At 37.0% G+C, this 17,931-nt stretch overlaps 1 protein-coding gene across 1 annotated transcript; it reads right to left on the bottom strand.

The window, feature by feature from the left end:
* Nucleotides 1–3,216: 3,216 nt before the first annotated feature.
* Nucleotides 3,217–4,098, bottom strand: LOC308433771 (small ribosomal subunit protein uS5-like; the record flags this gene model as incomplete). The annotated part of the gene is made up of 1 exon (XM_080933871.1): nucleotides 3,217–4,098. The coding sequence occupies one exon, from the start codon at nucleotides 4,096–4,098 to the stop codon at nucleotides 3,217–3,219; it is 882 nt and encodes a 293-aa protein (XP_080789997.1).
* Between the last annotated feature and the right edge of the window lie 13,833 nt (nucleotides 4,099–17,931).

The raw sequence follows: 17,931 nt of genomic DNA on the forward strand, positions 1-17,931 counted from the left end.
TAATAGATATCTATAGAACATATCATTCTAAAACAAAATAATTCACCTTTTTCTCAGCACCTCATTGTACCTTCTCCAAAATTGACCACATAGTTGGTCACTGAAAGAGTCTCAATAGATATGAGAAGATGGAAATACTCTCAGGCATCCTTTCAGATCACCATGGTCTAAGGCTATTCTTCAATAAGAACAAAGACAACAAAAAACCAATATGGACATGGAAACTAAATAGTCCTCTATTAAATGGTAGCAGAGTCAAAGAAGAAATAAACAAAAAAAATTTAAGGATTTTCTAGAATTCAATGAAAATGAAAGCGCAACATACCCTAACCTGTGGGATGCAATGAAAGCAGCACTGAGAGGAAAACTCATAGCTCTGTGGGCTTCCAAAAAGAAACTGGAGCGAGCATACACTAGCAACTTGACAGCACACTTGAAAGCTCTAAAAAAAAAAACAGGAAGCAGACACACCCAAGAGGAGTAGACTGCAACAAATAATCAAACTTAGAGTAGTAATAGACCAAATAAAAACATAAAGAACCATTGAAAGAATCAACAAAACCAAGAACTGGCTCTTTGAGAAAATTAACAAGATTGATAATCCCTTAGCCAGACTAACTAGAGGGCAAAGAGAGAGTATCCAAATTCACAAAATCAGAAAGTAAAGTGGAGAAATAAGGACTTAAACTGAGGAAATTCAAGAGATCATCAGATCCTATTACAAAAGCCTCTACTCAAGAAAGCTGAAAAATCTGGAGTAAATGGATGAATTCCTAGACAGATACAAGATACCAAAGTTAAACCAGGACCAGGTAAACCATCTAAATAATCCCATAACACCTAAAGAAATAGAAGAAATCATCAAAAGCCTCCCAACCAAAAAAAGCTCAGGTCCAGATGGGTTCAGTGCAGAGTTTTATCAGACATTTATTGACGACATAATACCAATACTCTCCAAACTATTCCACAAAATAGAATCCAATGGAACAGTACCTAATTCATTTTTTGAGGCTAAAATGACCCTTGTTCCTAAACCACACAAAGACCCTACAAGGATAGAGAACTTTAGACCAAACTCACTTATGGAAATTGATGCAAAATCCTTGCAAACCGAATCCAAGAACACATCAAATTGATCATTCACCATGATCAAGTAGACTTCATCCCTGGGATGCAGGGATGGTTTAATATACGGACACCCATCAATGTAATCCACCATATAAACAAACTCAAAGAAAAAAAAAACCCACATGGTCATCTCACTAGCTGATGAGAAAGCATCTGACAATATTCAACACCCCTTCATGTTAAAAGTATTGGAAAGAACAGGAATCCAAGGCTCATACCTAAACATACTAAAAGCAATATACAGCAAACCAACAGCCACCATCACACTTAATGGTGGGAAACTTGAAGCAATATCACTAAAGTTAGGGACTTCACAAGGCTGCCCACTCTTTCCCTACCTATTCAACATAGTACTGGAAGTCCTGGCTCGAGCAATTAGACAGCAAAAGGAAATCAAAAGGATACAAATTGGAAAGGAAGAAGTAAAAACATCACTGTTTGCAGATGACATGATAGTATACTTAAACGACCCCACAAATTCCACCAGAGAACTCCTACAGCTGATAAAGGAGTTCAGCAAAGTGGCTGCATATAAAATTAACTCAAACAAATCAGTAGCCTTCCTCTACTCAAAGGACAAACATGTGGAGAAAGAAACTTGGTTAAAAATATCCTTCACAATAGTCACAATATATATGAAATACCTTGGTGTGACTCAAACTAAGCAAGTTTAGGACCTGTATGACAAGGACATCAAACCTGTTATGAAGGAACTTGAGGAAGATCTCAGAAAATGGAAAGATCTCTCATGCTCATGGATTGGAAGGATCAACATTGTAAAAATGGCTATCCTACCCTAAGCAGTCTACAGATTCAATGCAATCCCCATCAAAATTCCAACCCAGTTCTTCATGGAATTGGAAAGAGCAATGTGCAATTTAATGCAGAAATATTTTGAACTGAAATATTATTTGGTAGATTTTTCCCTTTGATAATATAGAATGTCCAACCCCATTCTTACTTGTTTTGGTTTGAAGTCTCCTAGGGGCCAAACTCAGTGGGGGTCTTCGTTCCTGTATGTTCTTTTGGAGGAACCAGAGGGGGAAAAACATCAGCTGAGGATATGACTTTGCATTAAAAGATATTTAGGGCTGCTGTGTAGTAATAAAATGTTTACTTATCTAAGTCTAAGTTTATTATGCTATTGTAGCTGACCTGCCTGCTGTGTTCCTCAGAAACTGTAGCCTCTGGCACTTATCACCTTATCCTAAAAAGCAGGAGAATAAGTAAGGGATTAATTGCTAGAGCAATTTCTCTTTTGTCCAAATGCCTCTTGTTTGTAGAGCTAGGGAGTATGGAACAATAAAATTCTATTGAACCAGAAGAAGTGAACAACACTAGCAGAAGGAAAAAAAATATTACATAAGCAAATATGCATAAACTCACATAAGTTCATATATAGAATCACACGTGCATTTATACACTTTCATTCAAACCGGTTGAGTCAGCTTGTATGCGTGCTCACAATTACATTTTCACACACACACACAGACACACACACACACACACATACTCACACACATATATTCTCACAATTACACACAAACACCCATACTTTCATATGCATATGGAACAAAAGACCAAGCACCGGTGCAGAAAAAACTCACTCATTCTGGATGAAAAACTACCTCTAATCTTTATTGCATAGAGAAAAGAATACAGCTTTTACCCTTTTAGTGCTCAATGAATTAAACTCAAGTCTGTAAGAAAAAAGCTTTCTTCCTTTTAATAAGAGTAAGCTGCCTTATTATTAAGAAAGGATCTATTCTGTCACATGGTTAGGCAAATCTTGCCTGCTCCTTCTCCTCTATGAAGCTTCTTTTTTCCTCTTTCCCTCTGCATTGTTCACATTGCTTCTCTGTATTTTTATGTTACCTATAGTTACTAAGTTATCCTACTCTGCATTCTCCTTCTAATATTCCTCTCTCCTCCTATTCTGATGTCAAAATAATGCTCTTACTCTCAATGCTTTTTCTCCCAAGGTTGTGCCTATCCTTCTAAGTTCTTCCTGAGTTCATTTCTTTTCTTTTCTTTTTTTTTTTTTTTTAACAGATTTGGTTCATTTATTTTGTCTTTTATGTAGTAGCCTTATGTAGTAGCCACAGCTGGAGCCTGGGTCCTCTGAACAGAGACTCTGGTGTGGGTTTTCACAAGATGATCAGTGAATTCCTGATAAGGAGACTTGGTGAACACAGTTTCTTTCCAGAGGTCAGGGGTCAAGTAGCTGTATGTTTTTGAGATGGCATCAAAGGTGGCCTTGGCAAAGTTGCCCAGGGTGGCAGTGCAGCCTCTGGCTGAAGTGTAGCAGTCATCTATACCGGCCATCATCAGAAGCTTCTTGGGCACAGGAGCAGAGACAATGCCAGTGCCTCTGGGGGCAGGAATGAGACACACCAGCACAGAGCCACAGCGGCCTGTCACCTTGCATGGGACAGTGTGGGGCTTGCCAATCTTGTTCCCCCAGTAGCCTCTCCTCACAGGGACGATGGAAAGCTTGGCCAGGATAATGGCCCCTCGAATGGCAGTGGCAACCTCCTTGGAGCACTTAACACCAAGACCAGCGTGACCATTGTAGTCCCCAATAGCGACGAAAGCCTTGAACCTGGTCCGCTGGCCAGCCCGGGTCTGCTTCTGCACTGGCATGATTTTCAGAACCTCATCCTTTAGAGATGCACCCAGGAAAAAGTTGATAATCTCAGACTCCGTAATGGGCAGGGAGAACAGGTAGATCTCCTCCAAAGACTTGATCTTCATGTCCTTAACCAGGCGGCCCAGCTTGGTGACGGGGATCCACTCCTTGTCTTCAGCTTTACCTCCACGACCCCCGCGGCCTTGACCACGGCCTCGGCCTCGACCACGACCGAGGCCCCTAAGACCGCTGCCGAATCCTCCGCGGAAGCCGCCGCGGCCTCCTAAGCCTGGGCCCCCGGGTCCTCCGGGCCCTCCCGCTGCACCGGCGTCATCCGCCATTTGGTGTTTTCCCGAAGAAGAAGAAGCCTGAGTTCATTTCTGACTAAAAAATGTTCTGTTTAAAAACTCTTCACTCCAGTTCCCTCAAACAGCTCAACTCTTCTCCACACAGTTCAGACTCTTCTTTTGTCCTCAGAACTTAAATATTTTTCATAATACATGAGCACATATTAAAAAGTTCATACTTTTTAACAAAATCAATACACAAAATCAAGTCATAGTTAAAATAGAAGTTTACAATAGAGTGTGTTTACATGCATATTCATTAGTAGTGATTATCTGGCAAAACATCCATCACAGGTTCCAGCTTCGCAGGTTCATCTAGAAGACCATATCTAAGTTGTTAGTGAAGTTTTCTATAGATAAACCCAGTCAACATTTTATCTTCTGTCCTAGCACCTATAATGAGTCATTATCTCTTTTTTTATGACCTTTGGTTTATTTTTTTTTTCAACCTCTTGGAATGTGCTCTGAGTAGGAGAAACTCTGATTGCTAACTAAGAGCAATTAACTGGTGACACTTGGGAGACTGACAGAGTTCTCATTGCAGTTTTGACTATCAGAAAAGTACCTAATAGTAGAGTACCACTATAAAAGATCCTAATAGTCACTGATAAAACTTTAGGAATTCTTATAGGATTATCATTAAAACTTAAGAATTCATCTATTTTTCTATATAGCATCACTACAAGGCAATATATTTTCATAAATCTGGAAAGATCTGCTCAAAATGGGTGGGGTAATACCTAGTGATTATTATATGCATTTAATAATAACAACAGGAAATCATATTCTTTCCTAAAATAAATTCTCTTATGGAATTGCATAATAAGAGTGAATCTGTTGCAGATTATATTATACTGTGAAGTAAACCATCTCAAGAATATCACCTGCTAATTATTAGCTTGTCCTATTATGGCTTCTGATGGAAGTTTGTTTTGTTAGATGAAAAATTGGTTTATACCTTGTTTTCTAGATCCATTTGCTTGGAATATGTTTCTACAAACGTGTAACCTGAAGTAATATCTATCCTTGATGTTGAGGTGTATTTTTTGAAAACAGCAGAAAGATAGATCTTGCTTTTACATCCGTTCTGTTAGTTTGTGTCTTTTCATTAGAAAATTGATACTTCTAAGATTGAGAGATAAGGTGCAAATACTAATGTTTTCATAGTTGTAATTAGAATTTTTAGGTTGAAGTTTTTTTTTTCCCCCAAGCACATTTTGTAGAACTGCATTGTTTAAATTTGATTTTATTGTAGAATATCCTTCTTTTCCCTATATAAGGTGAATGAAAATTTTGTTGGTTATGGTAATCAATGGTGGTGTCTTTGGTCACCTTTAATTAATTTTATTGAAAATATTTTCTTAACTTTTAAACTGGAATTATATTCTTTCCACTATTGCTATTATTCTTTGGTTTTGTCTTTTCACGATATCTGACATATCCTAGATTTTTTTTCTATTGATTTGACATGTTCCTTGAGTGATGCACCTGTTTCTTCTGTTGTATATTCAGTGATGGCTGTGCTTTTTCTTTCTTCCATCTCTTATATTTTATTGGTAGAGCTTTTCTCTGTAATACTTGGTTCAATTTCTACATTTTTCAGTTCTGGAAATCTCTCAGTGTTGGAAAACCACAGCCGTAAGACTGGTTTTCATAAACCACCAACAGCAGTTATGCTACCATCAGCTGCCAAAAGATATCACATACACACTTTTGCCATGAGCTATGTGTTCTCTCATGTCCTTCCCCCCCCACACACACTCTCTCTCTGCCACTCTCTCTCCCTCTCTCTCTCTCTCCCACCCCCCACATCCCATCATTTTATTAAACTTCTTCCATGTGGAAACTTGTTGATCTGGTGTGGTTTCTATCCTAACCTGCAGCCCACCTGTTTTTCTGGCAGGTGTGGCCTATGATGGAGCAAACAGCATTTGCTTGAGATGGGTCTGGGATACAGGAATGAGTGAGGTGAGTAAAGTTAAGAGGATATGGTCTGTGGGATCCACATAAGGTATGGACAACAGGGTGTAGAGCCAGGCTTCACTTGGTGATTGATCTGTTGCAATGCCAGGGATGATTGTACAGCATTGAGTCTGAGGGAACAGAAAGAATAGAGAGGAGTTTCAAGCAGAGTACCTGATCTTCTGACATCTGCCTGAGTTGGGGGCTGGAAAACAGCAATGAGTAGTGTGAGGAAGGTCGGTATTGTTGGTCTGTGTTTCCACAGGTTTTATGGAGGCTGAAGCTGTGTTATCCTCCAGTACTAGAGAGGAGACTGAGGGATTAGGTCTGGGGAACATGAAGAAAAGGAGAAGGTCTACAGGTCGACTACCTTGTCTTCGGGATCATGTAGTCTATCATATTTTATTATTCTTAACAAACTTCAAGTTAATACCACATTTAAAATATTATTTTTATTATAATTTATATTAATGCATTTTATGAAATCATGTTTTAGAGACAATTTTATGAATGTAACTGCTGTTCTTCTATTTAACATAATATAAATTTCAAATTAATTTAGAAAAAATACAATCGTTTTATTTTATTTTTTTTGGAATTGTCATATTGTCAGACATTAATATATCCATTTAATAGCTGTGTAATTATCTGAGATCTTTTTTGTCTGGTAAATTATTCAGATACTAGAAACTAAGAATATGATTCTGGTACAGATTTGGAAGATTTCAATAATAAATTATTCAACCACAAAGCCAAAAATGCAATTACTGAAAAGTTCGTAATCTGCCTAATTATTTAAAAAGTATTAATTCTGTGTTAATTCCTAAGGTGTACATACTCCTTTTTTATCTTAATTTTCTTAATTATTACACATGCTTTTTCAAATAATTGGTCTAGCTTATTTTGATTCATGACAGTTAAAAATTGGACTGTCTTTAGGCTAAGAGTATCATAAATAATAAAAAGTTGGCATATATATATATATATATATATATATATATATATATATATTTGTTCTTTACCTATTAATATCATGTTAAATAGATTCTTAAGTCTGATACTGAGTTAGATTTTTTAAATTAAATAATAGTTGGACATTTTCTTTGAAAAGTTGTTATAAAATATCCATGACATATATGCCTGAATCAAAATTAATATCACCTATTAATATCTAGTTTTTAAACTACTATTAAATACTAGATGTCTGGTATCTCTGCAATGAAAAATTATTTAAAATATATGTAGCAACTGTGCATCACATATCCATTGCAGAGAATGAGTGAGCAAAGGCTTCTTTTGAAAAATATAATTTTATAATATAGTTTTGCTTATGTATGTTCTATTTATTATTTTATTTAGATTTTATTTGTGAAAATAATTGGGTTTATCTCCGAATTAGGTTAGGATAGGGATGATGTTTAAAAGTCAGTTGAATTCATACATATAAATACATTGGTAATCATTTAGACAATCAAAGATTCTTGCTTGCTCTATGGTATAGTTCTTGCTACTAACATTTTTTTTTTCATTTCTCATTTTATTTTAAATTATTATTTGCTTAATAAATAAGGTTTAACAATGTTTTCAATTCTAAAGCAAAATTAAATGACCTTTTTATTAAAATCCCCCAAGAGTCTGTAGAATATATGGTTTTCTCAGATATTACAACTTGAACCACTATGCGGTTATGATATTGGAATTGCAATCGAAGTATGAATGTATTAGAATGTCTATGCTATTTAAACTGAATTTACAGAATGAAGTGCTAAGACATGATTGGACCATAGATTTCTGTTTGCTGAATCCATGTCACAGACTATTATTTATGTACTTGAAAAGATTTTATTGGAAGGAAACAGAAGTTGCTCAGTTAATGTTTTATTTGCAGGTATTAAGACAGGCATATAGACACAGACATATGAAAATATGTAACTATGTTTTAGTGTATTTATAAGAAGAATTCATCTTAATTTTAGATGGAGGCTATGATGTAAACTGTCTTAAAAATAATTAATCATAAATGGTATGATTTTTGTCCTGTTTTATACACCTGAGGATGAGAGAGCTCTGGTGTTAGGACAAGAGACAAATAGGCAGCCAGAAATATTAAAATGAGGGCTGGAGATAGATGTTTCAACTCAGAACAGAAAATAAATTAATCATCTTCATTTCATTTGTTGCCTTCCCCATTTAGCACCCTAAATGTGGGATCTGTCATATTGGATAGACATAACCCAATTCTTTAAATTCAAATGCTAATACTTTCAAAATAACCCACATAGAATAATCCAGAAAGTATTTGTAATAGCTATCTAGAAGGTCACTAATAAGGTACGTTGAAATAAAAATTTAGTCATCATGGAGACAATCATGTTGAGTTAACTGTATTGGTTGGTTTTTGTGTCTAAACACTGACATAATCTAAAGTCATTAGAGAGGAGGGAACTTCTGTGGAGAAAATGCCTTCACAAGATCCAGTCATAAGGCATTTTCTCAACTTTTGACCAAAAGGGGAGGGCCCAGCCCACATCTAATGGTGCTGTACCTAGGCTGCTATTCCTGGATTCTATAAGAATGCAGGATGACCAATCCAGGTGAAGCCAGAAGCACTCTCCCTCCATGGCTTCTGTATCAGCTCCTGCTTCCAGATATCTGTCCTGATTATTGAGTCTCTGTCCTGAATTCTTTTGATGATGAACAGAGGTATGGAAGGGTATGCTGGATAAACCCTTGTATCCCCAACTTACTTTATAGTCAACTTGTTTGGTCACAGCATTAAGACCTAACTGTGACACTGACCATAGTTTAAATGGAAAACCTGATATATTGATGCATATTATATATTTAATTTTTCTGTGTCGAATAAATGCACATAAAGATACTTTCCTACATATATTTGTGATTATTTCAATATACATGGTTTGTACTTCTACTATGATTATTATGTCTGTTCTGTTTTCAGTGATGCTTATACTCTATGTAAAATACTTCAGACCATAAGAAGATAATAATTTATACATTCTTTTTAGCAAGAAGTGTATAATTATATATTTCTATATGATGGCTATCTAAGCCAGGGTTTCTGTTGCTCTGATAAAGCACCATGACCAAAAATCAATTTTGGAAAAGATTTGCTTCCTCTTATAATTACAGGTAACAGTCCGCCACTGAGGAAATTAGGAACAGAAATTCAAGGCAGGAACCTAGAGGTAAAATCTTAAGCAGAAGACATTGAGAAATATTTCTTACTGGCTTGTTCATCGTGGTTTTCTCAGTATGATTCTTTTTATACCCAGGACAATAAGCTCAGAATTTGACCCAAGGAGCTGAAAGGGGTTGGAACTTCATGGGAAGATAAAAACATTTTCAACCAACCAACCCCTGCAAATCTCCCATGGATTAAAATACCAACCTTTGTGTGCACTTTGAGAGACCTATTGATCCACTTGGGTGTGTAGCTTAAGGTAACAGTGTCTAGCATCAATATGAGACTCTTCTCTTTTGTTCCAGAGAGGACATGTTTTCCCAATGTAGGGGAATGCCAAGGCAATGGATTGGAGAAGGGATCAGGAGTGAGTGCACCTTTGTGAAGGCAAATGGAGGGGGGAGGAGATGGGAGTGGGGCAGGGTAAAGGGATAACATCTCAAATGTAAATACAGAGTATCTTATTTTAAAAAAAAAGGGGGGAATTTGTACAACCAACATGGGGGTTGGTCCTCTAACATAAACTGTTGATATAAAAATCATCTCAGAGAATTTTCCAGAAGTCAGTCTGTTCTGGCAATTTGTGTATCGAAGTTTCTTTTCCCAAGTGGCATTGTATTTTTTTTCAAGTTGACATTTTTTAAAAAAAGCACAGTAATATGCAAAGTGATATATGTATATTGATAACAAGCCAAAAGGAATACAGAGATTAAAAACCAAAATAGATATTACTCTCAGTAAATAAGCTCAAATTCTTTGTGTAATACTACTGAACCTTTGTAAGTATTGGAAGTATAAAATGATTTAACAATATATATTTAATAAATGCAAATTTATCATTTTTCATTCACATAAAATGCAACACTTTAACTGAAAACTTACTTCCCCCCAAACTCACACTACTTCATACTTTATTTAGCATTTCAAATTTTTGCATCAGGTTCAGAAGTACATTTATTTCCATTAATTACAACCTATTTTAATAGTCAATTGAATTATTAATATTCATATTACAGTCTATTCTTATTATAATATTCCTCATTCTAATCAGAATATTCAAAACTTTGGTAATACTCAGTGTTAACATCTCTTTAACAAGTCACTTGGGAAACAGAGTTCTTCAGTGCATTGAGAGTGCATTTTGACATTGGGGTGTTCATGCTTGTCAGACGTAATAAGTGTGTTAATCTTGGTAATCAAAAGTGGTAAATCATCAAGAACTTTTCTTTTTCCTCCTAAAAATTATCTATATGTACAGAATATTATCGCTTTGTTAAATGCATACTCAGGCAAAGTACCCTGCTATGAATAAAAGGCCTATTATTTATAAAATCATTACCAGTAATTTACTCCTTCATTAGTACCTGAGAAAATCTCTCTGTATCACTACCTGATAAAAACTTATCCCAAAAGTACTATAAATGCTTATTTTAATGCACGATCATGAAGCTTGAAGGAATCTTAAAAGTTGTCCACAAATTAATATGTTAATTTCCTCATAGATTGTAAACCTTATAATAGTGTCATTTTAAGCCATGTGAAAGCAGTACACATGAGAGATGATCAAAAAAAATGGCATTAGCTATTAAGGCCCAAGCAAATAATTTAGTGGTTTTCATTAATGTCAAGTGAGATCACCCATTTAAAGCAAATTCTTTAAGTATTATGGTGTCATCAATCTTAATAATAATATGTTATATTTTCTCAATTACTTCTCATAGTAGCAAATTTAGACACACATGGAATTGCATTTATACTTTATGCTCCCAGTGAATATCAGAAGGAGATTTTTAAAAGTGCATTAAATGATGTAGTCTTCTGAGCTATAAGTTTATTAGCAGCATTATGATTGTTACTCTTTGCACAGCCATGACTTTCTTCTCACACCCCTAAAACCCTATCTTCCCGTGTAAAATTTAGTTTCATATGTCTTGATGATGTTGGAGTACATTTTTAGGATTTTTATTGTTTATAATTCAGAGTGTATGGATTAAATTTTCTCTTCTGTGGACACATGGATTAGAAATATCCCATAGGGTTGAGCATTTGACTACGTGGCTCTCAGTTGTTGGTGGTGCTTGGAGAGGTTATGGGATAGGACAACTTGCCTGGGAGAGAATGACAATGCGGAAGGGTTTTGAGAGATTAAACTCCAGTCCACTTGTCCTGTGACCTCAGTATTATGTTTGATGTTAGACATATAATCGCCCAGCCTTCTGCTTCTGCAAATATGTTTCCTGCTTGCTGTCATTTCTGTCACAGCATGATGAGGCTTTATCCCTATGAATCCATAAGCCAAGATAACTTTCCCTTCCTTAAGTTGTTCTTATTTTGTGTCCTATCATGCAAAAAAAAAAAAAGTAAAAGAAAAGAAAAAGTAAAAGAAAAGAAAAAGAAAAGAAAAAAGAAAAAGAAAGGAAAAGAAAAAAGAAAGAAAAATCTAATATACTTTTTCAATTTCTTTTTCCAAATAGTTGAGGACAGCATCAGTTTACATAGCCTCTCAAATAATGTGCTTTGAGGATTTTTCATGGGTAAAGGAGCAGATATTATTGTTATTTATACCCAATAAAACATATCTCTTAAATTTTAATTTCAATACACCACAATGTCACCATGAGGTATTGTGACACTAGTTACTGGTTTCATTACACCTCCAGTCCTGGAGCATCAGGTGACTTTTGTGGTCCTCCATGACTCCAAGTGTACAAATGGTAACAGACAACTATGCAGGCAAAATTCCCAGAAACATAAAGTATTAGCAATGACCACAGTGTTAGAAACCCTTGTCTGCATTCTTGAAAAGGCATCACTAGTTAGTTTCAGTGTGTTTTCTTCAAATCTCTGAAGTCTATGATATATTCAGGAATAGATTCATACTTCAGTGTTCTGGAAGACAACCCGGGGTCATGAAAATAGCTTATATTATTTGGGTCTCTTGGACTCCAGTGAATGACCTATAGTTCAAGGAAGTTCCCTATATCAGGTGCTGAGGGTTTTTTCAGGAAATTTGTGTTTCTCGGGTATAACATTGTTACTCTAATTGAAAATCTTTCCAGGAGCGACTATTGGTGAATATAAAGCCTTGATTGCAATAGAAAACACACAATTGAAGGGGTCTTGGAAAAAAAGAAGAGGACTCTTATTGTACAGCCGAGTCAGAGTCCCTAAAGAGAGATCAAGATGTCCTTGGTGAAGATGCTAGTTACAGTTCACACACAAACACAGTGAGGTGACAAGACTATTGAGCAATCAAAAAGAACAGTAGCAGCTGTAACAGAACAGACCCAGCCTAAGCCTGGAAACTGATCTTGCTGCAAAGGAAAGAGCCTTGGAGGTGGAATGGCCAAAGCCCTTTCACTCCCAGGATATCATGAATGAATCTCACATGCAGAACACTTAGCTATAAGCTTTGACTTATACTGTTGTTTGCAGGTTTTGACTATGTCTATACTTTTGATTAACTCCTTTTAAAATAAAAATAGATGAAACTTACTTGACGTTGACAAAAACCCATACCAGAAGGAGTTTCAGTTTTTAGTGAAATATCAGATATTTTAAGACTCTGAAATCCTAAAGACTAAAGTTTTCTGTATTTCTTACTGTACTGGTTAGTGGGATGTCAAGTTGACAGGATTAGATTCATTTGAGAGGAGGGAGCTGAAACCTAGAAAATGCCTCTATAAGGTCAGGCTGTAGGTTGGCGTGTACAGTAACGATAAGAGAGGATTGACTTCGTGGTGATTATTGTTATCCCTATGCAGCATGTGAAAGTGAATCTGGTGGACGAAGAAGTTGGATGGAGAACATGCACTGAAGGTTCCTGCTACTGCTTGAGGAGAACTGATTGCACATGATCTAAGGCAGCTCCCAGCACACAGGTGAGACAGAACACAGGACCCAAAACCCAGGTGATGGCTGTTTCCATGTATTCGTGTAATTCCCTGGGTAGACGACTATCTCCCATATAGTGGCAAAAAGAAGCAAATCAGATTTTCCCAGACAGCAAAGGTAGTGTGCAGGTTGGCCTTTGATTATGTAGCTGCAACCTCATTGGCTGGAAAGTTATATATAAATTTACCATACTGGAAGAGCCTCTGAGGAGGCAATCCTTATCAGGCTCCTGTCAGCAAGCACTGCTTGAAATCAGCAATAGTGACTGGGTTTGGTGCCTGCATGTGGGATCTATTCCCAGGTGAGGCAGTCTCTGGGTGAACTTTTCTTCAGTCTCTGCTCCACTCTTTGTCCCTTTATTTCCTACTATGATTGATTTAACACCCAACGAACAATTTACAGACCACATGAAGCTGGAAAAGAAAGAAAACCATAATGTGGATGTTTCTGTCCTTCTTAAAAGGGAGAACAAAAATATTCACAGGAGGAAATATGGAGAAAAAGGGTGTAGCAAGGACTGAAGAAATGGCCATCCAAAGATGACCCTATCTGGTGATCTATTCCATATACAATCACCAAATCTACACACTATTACAGATGTCAAGAAGTGCTTGCTGACAGAAGCCTGATATGGATGTCACATGAGAGGCTCTGCCAGACCCTTACTAATACAGATGAGGATGCTTGGAGCTAACTATTGGACTGAGCTTAAGGACCAAATTGAAAAGCTAGAGAAAGGACTGAAGGAGCTGAAGAGGTGTGCTACCCCATATCAAGAAAAAGAATATCAACCAAGCAGACCCACCAGAGCTACCAGGGACTAAAACTTGAGCCAAAGAATACACCTGGAGGAATGCTAGGCTCCAGTAGCATATGTCACAGAACATGGCATTGTATGGCACTGATAGGAGGAAAATCCCTTGGCCTGTGATTGCTCATTTCCCCAGTGTAGGGGAATGCCATGATGGTAACTTGGGGATAGATTATTGGGAGGAGAAGCAACCTCATAGAAGCAGTGGGGAGGTGTGTTGGGAGAGGGGGGAACCCAGAAAGGGGATAAAATTTGAAATTTAAATGTATAAAATATCCAATAAAAATGCAACAAAGAACATTTTAGCCATTTCAAATTCCTAGCTATTGTAAACAGAACAGCAATAAACATGGCTGATGAGATGTGTAAAGATGGATGGTAAAGTCTTTTGGCGTATGCCAAGGATTGGTACAGTTGGGGTACCAATACCTCTACTTTCAGTGCTTGGAGGACTTACCACACTAATTCCCACAGTGGCTACAACAATTTATAATTCTACCAACACTTACTGAGTATTCTTTTCCCTGAATCCTCACCATCGTTTGCTACCAATTTTTCTTATTTTTGGAAATTGTGACTAGTATAAGATAAAAATCTCCATATAGTGTTATTTTTCATTATCCTAGTTACCCTTAAGATTTTTTAAATATGCTTATTTATTTTTGTGAGGTTATTCAGATCCATAGCACATTTGGTAGTTTTTATCCCAGCCACCACCCCTTTTAAGATTGTTTCCGAGTTATTTTTATTTTGTAGATAGTTATCTATTTGATGTATAGCTGGCAAGGATTTTCTTTACCTTTTCGATTTGTTTTTTATTTTCTTTGCAGAAAGGAAACATTTTAGTATTCTTATCGGCCTCAATTCCTAGGTAGATGGAATCATATTCAGACAGTCTTTTTCTACAAATAATGTGATGGCCCAGGGTGAACCACTTGTAGGTGTGGCCTTGTTGGAGTAGGTATGACCCTGTTGGAGAAAGTATGTCTCTGTGGTGATGAGCTTTGAAACCTCCTAGCTATGTTGGAAGACAATCTGATCTTAGCTTCCTTTGGATGGGGTTATAGAACTCTTGGCTCCTTCTTTAGCATCATGTCTGCTTGGATGCTATCATGTCTTCTGCCATGATGATAATGAACTGAAAATTTAAACCTGTAACCTAGCTGCAATTAAACATTGTACCTCATGAGAGCTGCTATAGTCATGGTGCCTTTTGTCAGCAATGGAAAACCTAACTTAAACAGAAGTTGGTTCCAGGACTGGAATATTGCTGTGACAAGCCTGCCCATGCTTTTGTTTAGAAAAATATGGGGTTTGGGGACTTAGGGTTTGAAAATGTGTTAAAAGGGACTTAATCAGGGCATTGTAGGAGCAACATGGTACTGAGGGTATTTTAATTTCTGGAGATTGTTCTTATGATGTTTTTGTGAAAAGTGTTCTTAGCTCTAGCCAACCAGCATTAAGTTTCCCAGTAGTCCCTTATAACTTTTACTCTAAAGCCATAGCCACATAGCTGAAGCTGCCAAATTCTGCTGCTTACTAGGGATAGAACATAACCCCCCCTCCCCTTTATTACCAGCTTTTCAAATCCCTCTGTCTAAGCTTGACTTTGCTAGAACTTGCTCTGTAGATTGACCTTGAACTCAGAGATCTGCTTGTCTTTGCTTCCTGGGATTAAAGGTTTGTACTGCCATGCCAGTACCTAAATTTAGCTGAGTGTGGTCTTGCCCCAAGGTCATTACTCCCTTAATTCAATTTAAAATCTTTGAATACAGGATTCAGCAGCTCTATTTCACTGCCTGATGTCCTTTAATACTAGAACTATATATTTTGTATTTTTACTTTCTCAATTTGCTCCTTTTTTATTAAAATGCTCTTCATTTCAAGTGAACTTTAGTAACCACACAACAGGATTTGTACCAGGTTGTGTTGACACTTCCTTTTCAAAGCAATTAATCTAAATCTTATTTTTACTGGATATTTTATGTATTTACATTTCAAATGTTATCCCTGTTCCTCCTCTCACTTCCTTACTCCCCCTTCTACCTGCTTCTTTAAGATGTTCCCATTCCTACCCACCACTACCACCTCAATGCCCAGGTATTCCTCTACACTGGGGAATCAAGTCTTTACAGGACCAAGGGCTTCTCCTCCTATTGATGCCAGACAATACCAACCTCTACCTTAGTCTTAGGCAGACTCTTAGGACAATGGCAAAAAACAGCCACATCCCCCCCCCCCCCGAAAAAAAGAACAGTCTCTAGGCCTGATATTGAAATTCTTCTTCAATGAAACCACTTGGGACAGGTCAGCACAGTACAAACCACTCACAGCAACCAAGTCTTCCAAATTTCTTCTAGAATGGTCCATTAAGCCCCACTTAAAGCATGCCAATTGAAAGTCCCAACACCTACTCCATCTTTAAACTGCAGAAGAAATTGAGGGCAGTCTTACAGATCCAAAGCTGCAGGATCTCTGTGGTGCAGCACAACATCAGGATGTCTGAGAAAAGTCCTTGTGAGGATCCTGTACTGATTATGAATCAGAACAGCTATTTGACCACCTTAACTGAGAAGATCGTTCTTACTTATACATGGGTATGATCATGGTTTAAAGACTTCCAGACATGCTAGTTGATGATGATTTAGCACCTAGTCACCCTGAAAAAGATAACTGTTTCCATGCTGAAGTGAAACCGTTGGATCATGGCTCATTGGATTAGTGTGACTCTGTATCACAGAGAGACCAAGATTGTATGTGCTATTTGACCAAATGAGTACCTTTGTGAATCCTGCCTGGAAATTTCTTACTTAAATTCTATAGAGTATTACAGTCCTCTCAACTATAGGAGTATGCACCAAGAATTTTGGAAATATAACTAACTAATCTAAATTGTCTTGTAACTTAGGGAAATTGGATAAAAAAGCGGTACATGAAAGGCCTGCCTTGCTTTTTAGATACAAAAGATTCACGGGGGAGTCTTCCATTAAGCACAAAAGATATATTAATAACCTGTATAAAATTTGACCTATTTCCAAGTCTGGATGCTTAGAACCTTTGAGAGACTTGATTTCACACATACCTCTGCTCTGGTTGCTGCCCCCAGTGTTTGGTAATTCTGTGTGGTATGCTTTGTGACAATAAGTTACATCTGACGTATCCATGCATACTAGAACCTTGATAAGTCCAGTGATGGAGGTGGCCATAGCTTCAAGCTTTGTGCATCAAGTTTATTGCATTGTGAGAGGTAAAGAAAGAGACCCATTGGTAAAGACTTGAATTTTTCTTTTCTCTTTTTTTTTATTGGATATTCTCTGTATTTACATTTCAGATATTATCCCAGATCCCCCAATTCCATTCCCTATCCCCCATTCATGTGCCTAATTGTTCTTATGCCTATTATAATGTGTTTACTATTATATATTTCTCCATAAATTGTTTTTCAAGAGTGTATCAAATAGTGCTACCTGAGGACCCAGGTATATCGCTCCTGGGCATATACCCAAAAGTAACTCTGATATTTGACAAGGAAACATGCTCAGCAATGTTCATAGTAGCTTTATTTATAGTAGCCAGAAGGTAGAAAGAACCCATATATCCCTCAACAGAGGAATGCATTCAGAAATCCTGGTACATATACACAATGGAATACTACTCCGCTACTAAAAACAAGTTTATGAAATTCCTAGGCAAATGGATCGATCTTGAAGCTATCACCCTGAGTGAGGTAACCCAGTCACAAAAGAAAACTCATGGTATGTACTCACTTATAAACAGACACTAGCCCTCCCACCCCCAACCTCCCAAAAAAAGAGCTCAGAACACCCAAGAAACCATCCACAGAACTTCAAAAGGAAGAAAGACCAGATTGTGGATACCTCAGTCCTTCTTAGAAGGGAGAACAAAACAGGGGAGGAAATACAAGGCCAAATAGAGTAGCAGGGATTCAAGAAAT

Source organism: Micromys minutus, assembly GCF_963924665.1.
Source record: "Micromys minutus genome assembly, chromosome: 20".
NCBI classification, from domain to species: Eukaryota; Metazoa; Chordata; class Mammalia; order Rodentia; family Muridae; genus Micromys; species Micromys minutus.